General features: G+C 34.6%; 1 protein-coding gene across 10 annotated transcripts in view; it reads right to left on the bottom strand.

The window, feature by feature from the left end:
• The window catches only part of LOC106061485 (multiple epidermal growth factor-like domains protein 6), a 204,020-nt gene that overhangs the window by 40,619 nt on the left and 143,581 nt on the right, over window positions 1-19,820 (bottom strand). For 7 of the 10 annotated variants that reach the window (XM_056007535.1, XM_056007537.1, XM_056007543.1 and 4 more), the window contains exons 8-16: window positions 17,509-17,631; window positions 16,373-16,495; window positions 15,389-15,511; window positions 12,748-12,780; window positions 11,970-12,023; window positions 10,814-10,951; window positions 8,854-8,973; window positions 7,967-8,083; window positions 6,047-6,199 (exon numbers count right to left, since the gene is read on the bottom strand). In XM_056007535.1, the coding sequence (XP_055863510.1) occupies window positions 6,047-6,199; window positions 7,967-8,083; window positions 8,854-8,973; window positions 10,814-10,951; window positions 11,970-12,023; window positions 12,748-12,780; window positions 15,389-15,511; window positions 16,373-16,495; window positions 17,509-17,631 (984 nt within the window). Of the gene's footprint in view, window positions 1-6,046; window positions 6,200-7,966; window positions 8,084-8,853; window positions 8,974-10,813; window positions 10,952-11,969; window positions 12,024-12,747; window positions 12,781-15,388; window positions 15,512-16,372; window positions 16,496-17,508; window positions 17,632-18,631; window positions 18,738-19,820 lie in introns of those variants that run through there. The other 3 variants (XM_056007545.1, XM_056007540.1, XM_056007541.1) reach the window with 3 other exon arrangements.

Below are 19,820 nucleotides of genomic sequence, written 5' to 3'. Positions count from 1 at the left end.
GGCGACATATCGTTTGATGTTTTCGGTCATGCCAGGCCAGAAGTAATGGAATCGGATCCTGTTGAGGGTCGAGCTCTGACCTTGATGGGCACTTAAAGAGGAGGCATGACCTGTTTGCATAACCTGCTCCCTGTATGGTTTGGGCACAACCAGCTGGTTGCAGGCATCTGGTTCTTTACCTCGTCGATATAGTAGCCCTGTTTTAAAGAAGAATTGTACCTTGCCAAGGGCGGGTTCACCTTCTTGGGCGAACCTAAGATATTTTTGAAGCGAGGGGTCTTGCTTTTGAGCTTCCCTAATCTCAGTGGGAATGGTATTGACTTTGAGGGAGTCAGATTCTTCCACTTGTACCTGTGATCTGGTGAGAACAGGTGCAGAGACGCTGGGGTATGGTGGTGTTCCTAGAAACACGTATCGGCAGCCTAATATGAGATCATAGGCTGGGGATTTCATCACAATCGCTTTGATGCGACCGCGGACATATTTTGACTCTACATTTATGAGAGCCATAGGTAGAGTCTTGGGCGGACTCTCCAAATCAACGGTTTGGATTTGTGTAGTCTCCTCGATGTAGTCGCTTGGGCTTACCAATGACTCCCGAACTACAGCTTCCACCAAGCAACCTGTGTCGTTGAGACAAGTCACAGCTCTCCCGTTGACCAGCGCCTTTTCGACACTTGGGGGATGAGGAGACTCACCTGACTGAGCGCTTACTGCGGCCAAGACGAGGGCTTCAGCATCACTCGGTGCAGGATTGCGTATACTATTTAGAGTATGGGTGGGCTTACCTCTGCTCCGACAGTCTTTAGTGTCGTGCGAGTTAATTTTATGGAAATTACACCATTGTTTTGGGGGCGGGTGAGAAGATCTATAATTAGCAGGGTTCGGGGTATTGGGGCGAGGATGAACGGCCTGGTTGGTTTTGTGGTTGGGTGGGTTGTTTTTCCCTTGGTGGGAGATAGCTCTATTTGTGCTTGCTTGGGGCTTTGAGTCTTCCGTCTTTGTCTTAGTGTCACGTCTGGCAGCTAAGTATCGGTCTGCAGCAATTGCAATGTCAGAAGGGTCAATCACCTGTTGCTCATTGACATATATACGAGTTTCCTGCGTTAAGCAGTCTCGAAGCTGCTCAGCTAGAATAAGGTTTCTAAGACCTTCAAACGTTTCTGGCATTTTGCTGAGGGCTAGCCATTTTCCGAGGTATTTGTCCAGCCTGTCGCAAAGATTGACATACGTTTCTTTGCGCTCAAGGCGGGACCCTCGAAACTTCTTATGGTATGAATCAGAGGTTAGCTCAAATTGAACCAATAGTGCCTCTTTTAGGGCTTCAAAGTCCTCCCTTTGGTATGAGGGGAGCTTTGTGTAAGCCTCGTAAGCCTTGCCTCTAAGGCATTGAGCTAGCCTGAAACACCACCTATCCTTGGGCAAGCTATAATAGCGTGCCACCTCTTCGAATCGTGTTAAATAAACTTCAACACTTTCGCTCTTCTCATCGAAGGGCTCGAAGGGGATGTTAGGTGAGCTACTTGAGGACCCTTGGCTGGAAGCTGGGCTAGCAGGCTGAGAATCAGCGACTGTGCGAGCCGTCTCATTCTCTTGAGCTATTTTAGCTCTTTCAGTTGCCTGTCTCTCCCGCTCCATAGCTAACTCATGCTCATACTTCTCTTTGTCTCTAGCTAACTCCTGCTCATTTTTAAGTTTCTCGTGCTCGAGTTGTAGTTTTTCTTTTTCTTTGGCTAACTCGTGCTCGTGTTTCTCTTTCTCCATTGCTAACTCGAATTCTCGTTCTCGAGCTAACTTCTCCTCTAATTCCCATTCATCCAACTTTTGTCGGATGTAATCAGAGCGGCTAGGCCCCTCTAACTCTAACAATGCCGCTGTCTCTGTCAGCTCTTGTATTTTCAGTTTTTTGTCAGAGTCGGTCTTGGACCTTGTATTGCTGGCCATTATTTATGTATGAGAGAAATAAAATGGGAGACTAATAAGACTAAAAGGAGGGATATTATTGAAGTGAGAGTGTTATATGAAGCCCGTATGAAACAACCACGTTGCCCGTAATGATAATATAATGTTAAGCACAGTGATGCTAATTAAAATAACCACCAATAATAATATTAAACTAAGATAATATGTGATAACATCTAAAATAAAATAGATATAAAATAAAGACTCTAGCAACACTCTTCACTTAGTTTGCAATCCGTTACTTTAAGATAAATAAAGTTAACTATATTAGCTTTTGGAAAGTTCTACTGCTGTATGCCTGTGCCTGTCTAATAAAGGATTCTAGTTACAGATCCCGTGACAAGACCCCACTAATATGTGACGAGATGTTAATTAGTTAATATATGGCTTGTTTGTTTAGGTCTAGGGGAAATTTTATTAAATTTTATCCCGCTCACATATAAGATTTTGTACAGGCACACCGCAACTAACAGTAAGAACAGACCAATATTATAAGTTTATAAATAAAATAATTTAATAAATGAAAGTTTACAAGAGATAAATGATTAAATAAAATTATAATTAAGAAAATAAAAGAAGTAAAGGTGCTAATATCTAGAATAACTGTTCATCATGGATTGCTAATTATTGAGTGATTGGAGGAGAAGAATGTTCCTAAGTCTGCTACTTATTTTTCTTAGCTGCTAGCTCCTGGGTCGTCTTCTGGCGGTCGTAGGACTGGCACTCAGAAGGATGAGTCATCCGGCTCTGTCTTAGGACGTCGGCTCGGGATATTCCCTATGCTGTAGGCAAGCTGGCTCTAGGGTGAGGCCGCTGCCTGTTTAGCAGTAGAGAGGGTTGGTGCTGTAGACTAAGTTGGACGATCTCTCAGCTGTGATCTCTAGCTCGTAGAGAGCCGTGCTAACTCAACACCAGTTTATCTTCTGCTGCGAAGGTTGCTCTAATCTGTCGGCATTAGGCAATAACTATTGGGCAGTGGACAGTTTGGGCCGGGTACTGGGCAGATGATACTGGGCAGTATAGGGCACTGTGGACACTGGGCAATATGTTAGGGCCAAGGACAGTAGGCAATGCCTTCTTGCTAACAGGTATGTAATTGGGGGGGGGGGGTGTATCTGGTGTGGTCTGCCTCGGTTACAGCTTTCTATGGAGATCTGGTAGTTGTAGCAATCGTGTGTAGTAACCAGGGGTAGCAATCAGGGATAGCAACCAGGGGTAGCAATCAGGGGTAGCAACCAGGCCGTTTGTCCCTAATGAAATCTCACAACTAAACTTCCTAACAGAGGAGACTGTATGAATCCTAGCGGGCCTAATTTGGAATGCTTTGGTCTCTCTCTATATATAGATGGGACTTTTCGTTTAACGGGTGGGGAAGAAAGCTAGCTGATCTTCTCACATGTATCGATGTACCGGAGATGTCAGGCGTCAGGTCAGATTTATGGTCAATATTCGTTGCCTACCGTGAGAGTAAAGTCTTAGGCGAATATGTATCTGTCCAGCCCGAGTGCAATGCTATTCTTAGAGCGATGTGTATCCTGCGGGGAGGGGGGGATAGGTGTGAAAAGTTATTAGGCCGCGGCGTGTAGTGCTGGTGCAGCGACTTATTGTGTGCTGGTCATGCACCTGCCCAGCGGTCAATAATTAAAAGTTAGCCCTAGAGAAGCTAGTTAATGTTTTATGTCGAGATTCGTCCCGTGAGAAACGTGCGAGGGGGGATAAATCCTACAAGAAATTAGTTATGGGTGGACAGGAAAATAATTGTTTTAAGTTAAAATTAAAGTTTCTCACGGTTTGCTGGGAAAAACTCAAATGAAACCTTGCATGCAAGTTTCGTATCGTCACACCCACATGATTAAAAATATATTAATCTAGATATGGTTTTGTTACTGGCTATTTGGGTCCTAAACTGTCAATAAGCTGTGTTCCTTTGTTAGCAGCTGCAAAGCTGATGTCCAATAAATTTATAACAAAAAAAAATAAGTTGTTTTTTTTTCATACCTGTCTGATTGCCTAGTGAAAGAAGCCAGAGGAAGAAAAAAAAAATGAAAAGGTGATTTAAAATTACTCATAACAAACACAGGATGTTAAATTAGTTTAGGGAAATACATTCAACAGTACATCTTCAGGGTTCAACTAAAAAAAATGTTAATTGCTTATTTTACTAGCTACATGTATACAAAAGTCACACCTAGACCAATTGTATAGTAGGCCTCAAAACATATGTGAACCTGTGAAATGGCAACAAGTCACGGTCTAAACAGACTGTGATGTCACAGTTCAATATTGAGGCCTACTATAACAACTAGTCTCAGTGACAGGCAGAGGAGCTGTTTTATAATATTTGAAGACATACAGTGAAAGAGAACAAAAATGTACAAGCTAAGAAACAAGAAGCCAAAAGTATAAACATTAATGCTGTGTCTACCAAAGAAATCTAATATAATAAATTAAGTGTAAGAATGACATGCATGGAAATTAATCCAGTTCAAAGGTTGCAACATAAATGTGCTTTATTTATGAGAGAAATACTACAACTATTACAAGCTGTGCTCCATTCCACAATTCATGTCTAACAACCGACTGATCAATTTCACTTCATGTTTTTAACCTGGTAAACAGAACTACAAACAAAATACAAGTCTATAAGAATTTCGAAACATGTGCTTAAATGGTAAAGGGTTTAGACCATCAGAGACTTGGAAAACAGTCAATACTTCTAGTGACTATAATTGAATATCAACATTTCTCACTTCACAACCATAATGAAAAAGAAGCTATCAATACTCAGTGACAGATGAAAAGCATAATTCATTTATAAGGGAAGACAGCAATCATCAACCTGCTGGTTTATTTGTAGTATATGGTACACAAGTACAAAGCAGATTAGGTCAGCTTATTGGTTTCACACATTTAAGCATCAACAAATGCAATGATCTTTTATTCATTGAGCTTTGAGCTGTACAAAAAACAATCCCCTATGACCTGTACAAGATACAAGCCCCTAAGACCTGTACAAGAAATAAGCCCCTATGACCTGTAGAAGAAACAATCCCCAATGACCTGTACAAGAAACAATCCCCTATGACCTGCACAAGAAACAAGCCCCTATGACCTGTGCAAGATACAAATAAGGGATGCCTATTCAAAAAGGATTGTAACTGCCTCTGGGACATTTAGTTAGGCAAATGATATTTTTAGACATGAGTTACTGACCAGTAAATAGAATCTCTAGCTTCATGGAAAAATGTAAGTATTTACTGGTCTGTGCATTGTGGCTATGAGAGTATAGAGCCTGGTAAGATATTGATTGAAGATATGGATCAATTGTTTTGTGGTAAGTCAATCGATCAGATCAAAGGATGTCATCAGAGAAATATTTTTGCAAACAAATAAGAGGGTCACAAGAATAGAAAATTCGAAGAAAGGGTCCAGAATAACAATGTTTTTGGGAGACTATAAAGGGGAAAAGATTCAAAATATCTGGGTCAATGATTGTTTCATCAATAATTATTTACTGTTCAATGTGCTTTGCTATCAGTAGTTTTTTTGAAACTTTAATACTTTGATTAATACTAAGTGATTTATGTTTGATGTGAATTTTAGTCCATCAATGGAGAATTCATTTCAAAAGGTATTAAACTCATCAACAGGTTCTATTCAACTCTTTGAGTTTCTTCAGTGTGTTACCATATAGGCTTCTCTGAATCTGCAGATTACTTTGAGAGGCAGAAGTCTAATAGATAGAGTGACAATTAGAAAACACAGCCACTTCAATGTGTAGGTCAGAGAACTAACACTTTTTAGTTCAATGGATCACCTTGAGGTAATTATTTCCAGATTAAAAAGAAGCTAGGCAATGAGTCAGTTTTCAGTGGCACAAGGTGTACCAGACTGTCTCTTTTTAACTTCAGGGTGTCAAGCTTAGGAGCGGAAAGAAACCCCCGGAGCAACATTTTAACTGGCAAGATGCACACAAAGATTGAAAAGCATAAGTCACTTAATGTTAGTTTTGACTATGTATAGAATAAATAAAATATAGCCAAATCTCTATAATGAGAGAAATTAGTTAAAACTGAATACTAACGAATTATAGTTTGATGATCAGCCAGTTCTTGAGAGAGGGAATGTTCATCGTACTCAGCGTCAAGACTAATTACTGACTTTGGGGTACTTTGGAACCTTATCATGGGGAGGTCTCCTCTTTGCGGGCCAGGGTCTATAATACGAGCTTCTGTAGCTAAATAACAACAAAGATCAAACATATAAACACCAAAAATAATAATATAAAAACAGATGAAAAACAATCTCTCACAAATGTAGACAGATTCCTTAATAAAATGTCAAGATCTGTATAGTCATTTTTGCTCTAAGTGGCAAAGTATGCAAGACTTTTAAACACAATTTTGCTATCTGAATGAATCTATTCCGTATATGATTTTTTGTTCTTTCTAAAGTAGCCATTTATAAACAATAAAGTATTTCTTAATGCTTAATCAACAGAAATTTAAAATTTCTCAAAGTGAGTTATGAGCTTGATTTGAGAGAGTACTTCAGAGATTTGAACCCTCATTGAAAAGAACTAAACATAACGCCTATTGTTGCACTAGTTAAGAAGCTATTGCCAGCAAGTGACTGAATAATTGAACTGTAGAGATTGATTTTCCTTGTCTAAACATCAACACTAAGAATGTAATTTATAAACAGGTAAAAACAAATAGTTAATTGAAACACAAATTCTAAACAGGAATACTAAAATTATAACCAATTATAAAGTAATTTGTGAACATTATAATAAAAAAAAAATCATGTTACTTTCTTTTTAAGGCTTGCAAACATTTTTAAATAATTAAATTTGTTAATTGATAAACATAAGCCAAAGTTTTATTTTGAAAAATAAACTTAATTTTATATCCAGCCCAATTGAATACTATGAACTGGATCTAGATTTATCTAGAGAAAAATATACAAGCATCCAAAAGAATTACACTTATAATCCCATACAGGAGGCTAAACACTTATAATCTCATACAGGAAAGAAATTCAATAAACAAATAGTAAATGTGTGTAGGGAAAACAGGAAAAAAAAATGAGGGAAAAAACAACAAAACTATTGAATATCTTGATTTTTATTTCTTTTTTCTGTGGTAGATGTTAACACACACTCTATTTCTTGAACAATGGTGGTGCCTTTCAATGCCTAAGTATAGTAAGAACTACCTTGTACACAATGAGTTGTTTCCCCATTTACTACTTTGACAAAAATATATTATTGGTAAGAAAACATAGCCTTGATCATCACTTACAGCATTTTTCTTTTTTGTTTTAAAAAAAAATTATAAGCTTCTAAATGTTCATGATTTGAAATCCAGTCTTGCATCTAAAATGTCCAATTTTAGAAACCTATTAGACAACATCTGCACTGCACACATCATTTTCACTATCCTTTTCATTATTTATATTCTAATAGTAACATTTTTTCTTTGGTATTATACAAGAATAGAAAAAGACAGTCGATGAATCTTGCATAGTGTCCCAACAGACTAAGGGATAGGTAAAGGTAAAGAAAATTAAACAAGAACATTAGTAGCTGCTAAACCCATAAAAAAACATCTTGCAATTATAGTTTATACACTCTTTGATAGTACTTGACATTATCTTGCAGCAAAAATTAAATTATTTTTCAAAGTAATTAGATTTTTTTTTTGTAGAACTCTCTTCCATTTCTTGATCTTCAAATGTGTTTATTACAAATCTACATCTTCTAAAAAAGAGGTACAAAAACTTATGAAATCAATAATTCATGCACATTTCAGATGATTTAACTGTTACATGTTAAAAAGAAAAAAAACATTATTTCATTTTATAATTGCTGAGAAGTCTTATCTGAAAATGAATAAATATAGAGAAATGACATCTTTCTGGAAACAAAAATGTATAGTTATAGAGAAGTGATTGTCTGGAATTCAAATCGTTCATGCCATCAATGTAGTGGAAGAAAACTTACGAATGCAAGTCTTCCCTTTAGCTATGAAGCCTGTATTGCAAGTGCAGCTGTAGGAGCCGACAGAGTTGACACAAAGCTGCTCACATTCCACATTTCCATCTTCACACTCGTTGATATCTGGAAAGGAGAAAACACAAGAAGCATTAGAATGTTCTGGAAATGTACTACTTCAACAGGGTGACAAAGATGGGTGTTAAGCTTGACTGAACATTTGGTTCATAAGACAGGTTCAAGAAGCTCTTCAAGGAGGAAATAGTGTACATTCTAGATGAACAGAAAAGCCAAAAACTTAAGCATAAACAAGTACACTGGTTCGCAGTAAGAATACTGACTACTGGAAAGATATGTTTTAAAAATTAAAGAAAACCAAGTCAGATAGATATTGGGGTAGTTGGTCTGTGCATACAAGCAGTCAAGCTCCATTACTGTCAGTTAACAGTGCAAATATTTTCATTGTATTTATCACTGAGATTTCAAATTTGAATATATACACAAATATTTCATTGCTCTAATGGATTGAGTTTTAAAGGATTTAACTTCAATCAAGCTGTGTTACTTCAGAACATAGTTGATTGACTCTGTGTGTATTGAGAGATGGTATAAAAATAATTAAACTCTCAAAGAAAACAATGTGACTCTTTAGTACTTTTGACTAATCTTTAGCACTTTAGAGTTTAGAGCTACATAGAAGATCTGCAACACTTTATTAAATACTGCTTCTTCATTTTAATAAGTTGATTCAAATATGCCAACACTAGCATTTTGTGAAATCATTTTAAATTATGAAATAATTTTATGACTTGAATACTTGACTGCTTTAGCCAATGAGATGTGCTGCTTGAATAGCTTGCAGCTACTGGTCCAATCTCTCAACAAGTGTTACCTACCTTCACACTGGCACCTGTCTTTCAAGACAAAGCCAGGTGTACAGCCACAGGTGTAACCTCCAGGGTTGTTGTTACAGATGTGAGAACAGCAGTGAGAAGATCCTGAGCACTCATTGATATCTTCAAAAAAAAAAGAAAGCTCAGATTAAAAACTTTATTAAATGAAACTATTCATGGCCGCAATACAAAACTAATTTAAATTAACAATATATACAAGACTAATTTTTAATGTGGCTCATTTTAAAATACACAAACGATAAGTATATTTTATAATCCAATCAAATAAAATATGCAATAGCATGACTGATTCATGGGGCTTTAAATAAATCAACATTTTAAATTATTTAGGCCTGCAGAAACACCATTCCTAACAGTATGTTTCTAAAGTCAGGCAACTTCTACATTTCCAAACAACTTACATCTTTTAAAAATATAGGGTATGGTTCAATTAAGTTTAAATATATAATTTTTTTTTATATATCTTTGATATTAAAAGGGAGATAAATATTGATAGTCTATAAATTACTCTCATGTCTAAAGCAGTTAATCAACTTCAAAAATTAATTTTTAAGGAAAATCAAGTTTATGTATATTAAGCAAAACAGCATATAAGAATGATTATAAGACTAAAATTAAATGCAAAAAAGAAATGTAAACTCGGGGCTCAATATACCTCAAGGGGACTAATTCAACTTATACCCCCACATCTGTCAAGTATGATTTCTTTCCCCTTGTTCAAGATACCAAACAGAATAATTAATTACCAACAGTTAATAAACTAATTGGTAAATTTTTTATATTGATTTATGCATTGTCAGGTAAAAGAAATACTTTTGCAAAATTTCAGCTTGATCTGAGATTGGGTGTGGGAGAAATAATAATGAACAAATGTTTTATCAGACAATAAGAGTTGAATTTAGTTTAAATATATTATTTTTTTTATATATATCTTTGATATTAAAAGGAAGATAAATATAGATAGTCTATAAATTACTCTCATGTCTAAAGCAGTTAATCAACCTAAAAAATTAATTTTTAAGGAAAATCAAGTGTATGTATATTAAGCATAACAGCATATAAGAATGATTATAAGACTAAAATTAAATGCAAAAAAGAAATGTAAACTCGGGGCTCAATATACCTCAAGGGGACTAATTCAACTTATACCCCCACATCTGTCAAGTATGATTTCTTTCCCCTTGTTCAAGATACCAAACAGAATAATTAATTACCAACAGTTAATAAACTAATTGGTAAATTTTTTATATTGATTTATGCATTGTCAGGTAAAAGAAATACTTTTGCAAAATTTCAGCTTGATCTGAGATTGGGTGTGGGAGAAATAATAATGAACAAATGTTTTATCAGACAATAAGAGTTGAATTTAGTTTAAATATATTATTTTTTTTATATATATCTTTGATATTAAAAGGAAGATAAATATAGATAGTCTATAAATTACTCTCATGTCTAAAGCAGTTAATCAACCTAAAAAATTAATTTTTAAGGAAAATCAAGTGTATGTATATTAAGCATAACAGCATATAAGAATGATTATAAGACTAAAATTAAATGCATAAAAGGTGCTCAATATACCCCTACATCTGTCAAATATAATTTCTTTCCCCTTGTTCAAGATACCAAACAAAATAATTAATTACTAACAGTTAATAAACTAATTGGTAAATTTTTTATATTGATTTATGCATTGTCAGGTAAAAGAAATACTTTTGGAAAATTTCAGCTTGATCCGAGATTGGGAATGGGAAAAATAACTTTTTATCATACAGAGTAGATATAACTTTATAAGAAAAAAAAGTAACTGCAAAGCATAACGAAATAAAGTGTCAAATAAAGTGTCTGAATAGACAGAAAGAAACCATTTGCATTAAAGGTTTTGTCCAAATTTTCGTTTCTTATATATTTTTGTATACTTCTACTCTACTTCTAAACACAGTACCTTCACAGGACTTGCCATCAGCCTGGAGCATGTACCCCTGTCTACAGGAACAGAGGGGACCATCAGAGGAGTGATTGCACTTGTGAGAACAGCCCCCATTGCTTAAAGCGCAGTAGTCTACAATCTCCATGGCGATACCTGAGACAAAGGTCATCAAATAAGCTCTGGCACAATGGTTTGATTTTTCTACAAAATAGCTTTAAAAGAAACAGTTTAAACCATATAGACTATTATAACTTTGACAATAAAAAACAAACACTTTAAAGATAAATGAGTTAGTGGTAGCAATGAATTACTTAAATGCTTTTTCAATACAGAAAATACGAGTAAAATGCATTTTGTAAGGTTTTTGTTCAAATTTTTTAATCAGCAATGTCTTAAAGATCTAGTTATGCTTGTGTACAATCAGTGTCCATTGTGGTTAACTTGTTTTGAAAGAGTTTAGCAAGATAAACTAGAAATGAATAAATAAGAGACTCAAAAATAAGTTAAATTTGGCATCATTGATCACAAGAACTAAAATGATAAAAAGAAAAGTACACACTATAAACTAATAGACCTGTATCTAATGAATAGAGAATATAATTTAGTATTTATTAAATTAAGGTGTTTTTTTTTCTTCTGTTTTTCTGCTTTTTAAACACATTGTTGAAATTAAAGTGCGCCAGAATCTTAAGTGAAAAAAAAAAATTTCATGTATCATATGTATGTTTTCATAATACAAAAAGCGGTATTTGAAATAAAACTTGAGAAAAATCAAACAAGAACAAAACAAAACATGCAGATAGTCTAACATCGCTAGCTCACATAAAATCTTATCTGAATATATGGGATAATGCACAACTAAATGCAATACAAGGCTAAAGAAAAAAAACAACAAAATGCACTAAAAATATGTTTTTCTTCATAAGTTGTTTGTGGTATGGTTTTTCTTTTTGTTTCAAAATAAATAATAAATAAATGAAAGAGGAAATCAGAAATTAAAAACAAATAAATATATTTATGACCATATGCTTGTGCCTATTTTAAAACCCGCACAAGGACGAGTTTAAAGGTAAAATCCAAGTCATAAAACAGGTAAACATGTTGGTGTTTTAATTCTCTATTCATCTACTTAGTGACCACACTGTAGGAGACTACTAGACACCAAATTTACCAGATTTATTCCCAGAGGTCCTCAATCTCTCAGACATGGACTCTGTTTGTAAAGCTATGTGTGGGACAATTACAAAAAGACAATGTTTCATTGGATGTGAGCTCAGTGCTGCTGTGTTAAACTGTGTCTTTCCAAGTTTGTTTAAGACTTATTTTCTTCACAGTACTAATCAAAATACTATGTCAAGATTTTAAATGACAATAGGTTGAAAGTTTAAAGTTATGTAACTTTTAATTAACTAAAAACATATCTTTTAAAGAAGCAACTTTATGCATAGTTTAAAGAACAACCTTTTTAAAAACTTTTATCACTTAATCTATGTAAGCTCATATCATAAAACCTATTTATACATTTCAAGATGGTCATACAAAAATATTATAATTTAAAATATTTTTTGTTTATCATTATAATAAATAAGTAATTTGTGCTTTCAGTGAAATATCAATAAAACAATAAAGATTTTAAAAAAAGCTTTATTAATAATTATAAAATTTGATAATTTTATATTCAAATGATTCATAAAATTAGTGTTTTTTTTATTAGTTTTAATAAATGTAAAGAATAATGGTTCTGTCACATTTAAAATGTTCATGAAGATAAAGCTTATTACTAGATAGTATTACAAATCTGTAATAAAAATTCTAAAAGTGGAAAAATAAAATGTATAAAACTCAAAATGATTTAACAAATTATACTGGCTGCTGGGCAGTCGTACGACAAGATGAACAGAGTCAAGTCAGTATATTAAAGTACTCAAAAAATAATGTGGAATATTTACCTTGTCCCTCATCTCTGCTGGAGTTAGTCAGAACTGGCACACGGACAGCAAAGGGCAGACAAGTAAAGGGGAGTGACAATCCATTAGTTCAATAAAGAAAACTACAGTTTTAATAGCTAAGAGTTTGATGCAGACAGTAAATAATGCTTGTGATGATTGCCATTGGCCAATGACTAACTAAATTTAATAAAGCATATATGACTATTAAAAGGATAATATGCAAGCAAAGACCTTTACCGAATAATTCATTTAAAATGCTAGTCAAAACAAAATATTAGAAAGCAAAATGCTGAATAAAACAAATTTTTAAACTATTCATCATAATACTCATGAAGGTCAGTAAGTTAATTTCTAGGTAAATATTTTCATGAAATAGCAAATTATTAATTATTAAAAAAAAAAGGGTTAGATTAAAAAAAAAAAAAAAAAATTTTTAAAGTGTATGTCTAAGTTTAAAATATAACATAATGGCACCATATCTGAAACATTTTAAATATCTATAGAGCAATCATCCATATCCTAACCAATAATATCATTTTAGAAATCAAGAAATATCAATTTCAGCATGATTTGGGATGAAATGGTACTTGTGGAGAGGTATTTTGAGAATAAAGACCACAAACAGATTTGAATTTTCCACATAGAATGATAGAATTTTCCACATAGAATGATAGAACTGTATATTGACAGTCTGTATCACAAACACACATGAAACCACAAGTACTGGTAGTACAGACATAGTCCAACTCTACTGCTTAATAACCAGACTGCAGTACTTCAACGATAGGAGAAATTAATTATAAATTCATTGCAATGGAATGAAAATAACCCCTATGTGCTATACAAGACACAACACCCCTACGAGCTATACAAGCTCAGTTTACAGTTACAAATGTTTCACCATAATTTTTCACACGTTATTATTTTAATATGCAATTAATTCCTACTTCTCATTTGGTTATCACACCTAATGTATTTTCAACAAAGGAGAGGGACACAACATTTATTCACTTAAAACAATATTCCTCAAGATAAGATTCATTCATTAAAACATCAAGTGGACAAAAACTGACTCCAAAGATTTGTCTATATTTTTTGTTTTTAACATTATTCTGTTGATAGTCTGATTAAATGCATTTCTATGAGGCTTTAAAGAAAAGATTCAACAAATAGTGGTTCCAACTGAAGGATAACAATGCCTGAATAACCAGAGACTCGGTTATTGGACCACTGACTGATTAAGAAAAGTATATTTTAAAAAAGAAAAGAAATAATCTCTTTAGAACAAAAAAGAAAAAAGAGAAAAGAACAAAAAAGAAAAAAGAGAAACTAACACATGACTCAAAAAACTTGAAAATAAATTTCAAGATGCATGCATTTTATTTGTCAATAAAACTACCTTAAAACGAGTCAATGCTATGTTTTCTCCTTTACTCTGACAGCAGGGATGACCTTTTGTCTAAACGAGGGTTATGATTTCATTATGGCTGAGAGTCACTACATTCAACTTTTTACTGTCCAGGTTTAATCTGACTTTCCCCACCATTTAAGCTATATAGAAGGGTGAAAAAAGAAGGCTAGCTAACAAGTGAAGAAAATAAAATGTGTATCAATTTTAAAACCTGCAGACTACCTTCCCTCGGGATCTCTTTCTTTTAACTTAAACTTGTTATCTTTAAAAAAAAAGAACTTCAGAACAATGTGTAGATAGTATCCTTTAAATGTTTCATCATTAGTTCATCGAGGTAACCTGTTCACGTTGTACAGTCTGCTCATACATATGCTCAAGTATCTCATCCAACTCACTTGTACAAAGTCATGCAGCAAGCACCAAAATGCAAGAGTTTTGTTCTTTATCGATGCAAGGAGGACAAACAAATTCAGCAAAGGGAGTTAATACACTTATGGAGTTATGCAACAACAAGACCATTACAAGTTGACAGGATTCATTCCCTTTGTACCATAATAAACAGGAACAAAATGCAATCCCCATTCCCACAAAATCAACACAACACCTAGGGTTTCATCCCATTCCTGAGGACTCGGTATAGAAAACAAAGGTTTTGCAACTTTAAGGCTATGGATGAAAACCTTGTGGCCAGATCTTCCAAACTATTTTGAAGTGTTCAGGAATATTAAAGTTGGTAGTAACTGAACAATAGCATAGGATCAATAAACCTACTTTATGAAAACTTCAATTCCAAAATGCAGCACTGCAATGTCTACATACTTCAAGCTTCATTAGTGTAACCTAACTTTAAGATAAAGTGTTGCCAACTTAACTTCTTTATTATTCATGACAATTTTTTTTCTTATTGAAATAGCCCTTTTAAATATAGTTTTATAGACAGCTGATAACTAAAACTCAAGATTTTAAGAAAAAAGATCTTATTTGCAATGAAAATGTCTAAATAAAGTGAATGATTTAGTTGCTTAAGTCAATTAAAAGCTATATAAAAGCGTCAGTAATATAGTACATTAGCTCAGGCTAAACCTACAGTTAAAGCAATAAGAAAAAAAAAACCCATAGGATATAATGTATGCTTATATATGTTTTGCAGCTTTATTTAGTTTATGAAATGGATTCTAATAAAAAGGGAATTTCTGCCCAAAACAAACGGTGGGAGAAGCGTATACTTACGATAGCAAGACTTGTTGTCTACCCCTAACTGGTACCCTGGGGTGCATGTGCAAATGTAGGAGCCTTCAGTGTTGATACATGTCTGTAGACACTGTGCTTTATTTTCCTTGCACTCATCTATGTCTGAAACATATCCCATAATGCAAACTCATTAGAAAAGAAAAGAGATTGTATTGCCATTATTAGAAAACATTAAATATGAAGCTATGCCTAAGGTATCATTTTAAATACCAACTAATCTTTCAAGTACAGACTTTCCTCCAATACAGAAGATAAATGTACAAAAAAAGTAAAGTTCCCCTTTCAGACCTTGCAATCTATATAGTGCAGATGATGGGCAGGTCATCAGGTTCCATGGCTGACTTAACAAGGATGTCATATGGCCGGCACAATGACCACCTACCTTTATTTTTCCCTACTGATTTCAGGTACACATCAGAGTTAGTTGGACTCGGGGTCATCCAAAATTCACAGAGATTTTAACCTAAGACCCGTCGGTTCAGAAGCCAAGCACTTGAACACATGTATCCATGTGTTAAATCTTGTCATTCATGCTAGCTGAAGATTTAAACTCTGCTGACTTTTGGTTTTCCTGGCTGATTCAACCAACCATTTCATGCTCTAAAAGCAACAGGAAAGCAGGGGCACTTGTAGCACTCCAATGGTGAAGTGTCACAGGGTAAGAAGATGAACAGAGCTCTGTGATGACCTCCTGTCATTCACATATCAATAAAAACTTAATGGAATATGTACACCAAGAAATGGCACAAATTTGTGTTCCTTCATCGAACTGTACCATCAAAAAAAAAATGGGGGAAAAATGTGGATGACTTCATGACTATTCAATTGGGTAAGACAATTACTGTGGAGGAAAAAAGAGAGAGGGATACCTGGTCAACAGGATTCCAGATTCTTAGCATTGCATCCTTATCTGAAAAAGAAAATTCTGCAAAACTACAGATGTATGTTGAGTAAATATCTTACCCAAACAGGACCTTCCATTGGGAGACAAGTATCTTCCTTCATAACACTGACACACAGGACGCCCTCTATCATTTGTACACAGATGCTCACAGCCTCCATTGTTCACTAAGCAAGGGTTCTCCTCTGAATAAAAGTAACACCATGAAAAATAAACTCTCCATCATCATTGAACTAGGCATACAAAATTAAGATAAATGCAATAGAATGGCTCTCTTAATAAGTGAAAGTAACCAAAAAGTCAAAAACATTTTTGTTAATTGTAATGGTATACAATGATAAGTAGACCTACAATAGCATTTTTTTTTTACTAAATGCAAGACAACTGTAAAATAAAAAGATAAAATGGACTGTGACACTGGATAAAGGTTTCCTTGAAAGTGGATATGTTTTTCTTACAACTGGTTAAAGTCTCATTACTACTATATATGGTTATCTTATCTTATATAATACAGACATTACTTCAAAAAAGAAGATGATTACGTCCTAAGTGTCATGCATTCAGTCATGCATGTTAACCAATGACTTAAATTCTGCCAAGTCACTGGTTTTCCTGGCTAGCTCAGGCAACCCATTCCATGCTCTAATAGCACTAGTGAAGAAGGAGTATTTGTACAAATTTGTCCTAGCATATGGGATGAGGAATGTGCCTTTATCTTTGTGTCTTTCTGAGTATTTTATAAAATTTTGTTTTTGTATTTGAAGATTATGGTTCAGTGTTTTATGTATAATTGCTACTTTACTTTTGAGTCTTCTGTCCTGAAGGCTTTTTAAATTTAGTGATTTTACTAAAGGTGTTACTCTAGCCAAATGTGAATATTCGTTTGTTATGAATCTCACTGCTCTATTTTGTGTCTGTTCCAGTTTCTTAATGTTTTCTTGAGTTGAGGATGTCCCAAACAGAGGATGCATATTCTATTATTGGCCTAACCAAGGTTAAATAACATTTTAGTTTTATGTTCTTATTTGATTTATAGAAATTTCTTACATAACCAACAACACAACAGACAGCAATGTACAAAGGTTAGTTTACACAAAGCTTCAAGACTTACTATTGCATTTAGAGTTGGATTACAAGAGCGGTGTTCTACTTTCCTTTACTAAGAACATATTTTCTACTAGGTTTTTAAAGTTCCTACCTTCACAAGATTTGCCATCGCTCTTCAACCTGTAGCCTTCATGACATCTACACCGATAGTGGTCCCCATGCCCTTCTACACAGATATGATGACAACCGCCCCGGTTGACCTGACATGGCGACTCTGTAATCAAACAGTTAAGTTTTAAATTAGTAGAAAAAGTAGTTTAAAAAATAGTTCCACTTTCAGACCTTGTGATCTAAAGGGCAGACTATGTAGAGGCCAATCTATTTCTGTGGCCCACGGTTAACGGGGGTATCATGTGGCCAGCACAACAACCAAATGCTTTTACTTTTCTCCAACTAATGTCAGGCATCCTAAGATCCCAAAATTAAAAAATCCCAGTCTTCAAACCCGGGTCCCCCAATTTTTACCAACTTAACATTAATTCAACCCATACATGTGGAAGTCACATAAACTTAACTTATCTTAACTTAACTATCTTAACTTAACTATCTGTTGTAAATTATGAATACAATCTCAGAAGTAGATTGTTTGTGACATAACAAATGAGTTTTGGCAAGAAGTTGTACCTCTTGATGCACATTTCCAGTGGTGAAAAGATGCAGCATAGCCAACAAGGTTTCATTAATGACATACATGAAGGATGACATGTTGGCTGTTATTGTTTCCAAGTGGATTTTTATTGTAGGATGTCATGTGGCTCGCACAACAACCAAGTGCCTTTACTTTTCCCCCATTAATATGTCAGGTACCCATTAGAACTGGGTGGACCCAGAGACGTCCTAAAGATATTGAAATTTAAAATTCCAGTCTTCACCAGGATTCAAGCCTGGGACCCCTCAGTCCAGAAGCCAAGTGCTTTACCACTTAGCCACCGTGCTTCCAAAACAAACTATAAGCTTGACTAATTCTTTCATTCATAGAAAAGTTTGTTTTAAGGTTAGATTGTTAGCATATAAATTACATCAGTCCTACAATGTTATCATTTTCAGAACACCAGCCATTTTAGATGAAATAGTGTTTAAAAAAAAACAACATAATTCTGAGAATGGGACACAAAATAATATGTTAGCTTTACACTGAGTTTCATAGGGATCTTTTCTAAGCTCTTAATCCAACAATAAACATTAAAATATAATTTTAAAATGCCTTTGTTTACCTGATAATTCCAAATTGGTTTGAATAGAAAAAATATATTTGATAGTGATTAATTTCTTCCTATTGTAAAATAAAAAAAATTCTAATTTAAGGCTGGAACTAGTGTTTCAAGTCTTCTATTGTGTATGACAACTCCACACTCCATTCAGATGTTGTGGTCTGGCTTGATGGGCTTACTAAACGTTCAGTGTATCTCCCATTGTTGGAAAATTTTCCTTTTCTATTTAGCTTGTTCTCTGTGGATTTATAATTCCCCCTGTTGCCTGAAATGTTTTTAAGATGGGCAGTTTCTGGAGAATTCCGAGCTGAGTTTAATACGCTGTCCATCTTGTCGTCTGAGGAAAAAGAACTGGCTCTGTCACCACTGTCTACAGAATTGAAAGTAGCACTGGAAACATTGTTTTCAGGTTGTGAGCCAGTGTCTGTCATATTCATAAGTACTTTTAACGTGGCTGGGTTTAAACAGAGCTTGACTAGGTGCTCAGCAAGGTAGTTTTCAATAAACACTCGTGGGGAAGTCATAATGCTTTTGTCTGATACATGCAAACTTTGCTCCCTCGCAGGTTTCCAATTGCCTGGCGGAGGTGACGACATTGGAAATGAAGTTCTATCTTCAAAAGCATCTGTGGTGATTGAGGGAAGTTTACCATGTGCTGCAAGTATTTTGGCAATAGAGCAACAATGGCTTGCTCTTTCTTCCCTCAACTTACCACCAGATGAATGTACAAGCCCATCTCTCTTAGCAATGTTTTCATTGTTCCAGCTTGAAATGATAGGTTCAGACGTCTGGCATTTAGAACGGGGCATCAGTGAGCCTAAACCTGTTTTATTTTTCTTATATTTAGACAAGACTAAGTCTTGATCACAGTCAAACCTGTTGTCTTTATGGCACTTTTCATGGGGAATACAAATATGTTCCTTCATTTCAGGCTTCTTAGTCAATCCAGACATGACTCTGCAATGTTGGAAGCTATTGTCATTGGACTGAACTAAATCATCCCTTAAGATTTTCATGTGAGTTGAACCCACATTGTCAAATGAACATTTAAGAAAATTATCATATTCAGGCTTCAGAGTCTGAATCTTGTTCATCTTTGCGTCAATACGTTTGCCATTCCTCTCAAAGTCTTCAACAGGATCCACTATGCTGAAGTAGTTACTACCTTCATAGGTTGCGACTTCATCTTGGC

This window comes from Biomphalaria glabrata, chromosome 13 (genome assembly GCF_947242115.1).
Source record: "Biomphalaria glabrata chromosome 13, xgBioGlab47.1, whole genome shotgun sequence".
NCBI lineage: Eukaryota > Metazoa > Mollusca > Gastropoda > Planorbidae > Biomphalaria > Biomphalaria glabrata.
Note: the sequence above shows the minus strand (reverse complement) of the source record. Positions and strands in the feature narration are given on the sequence as shown.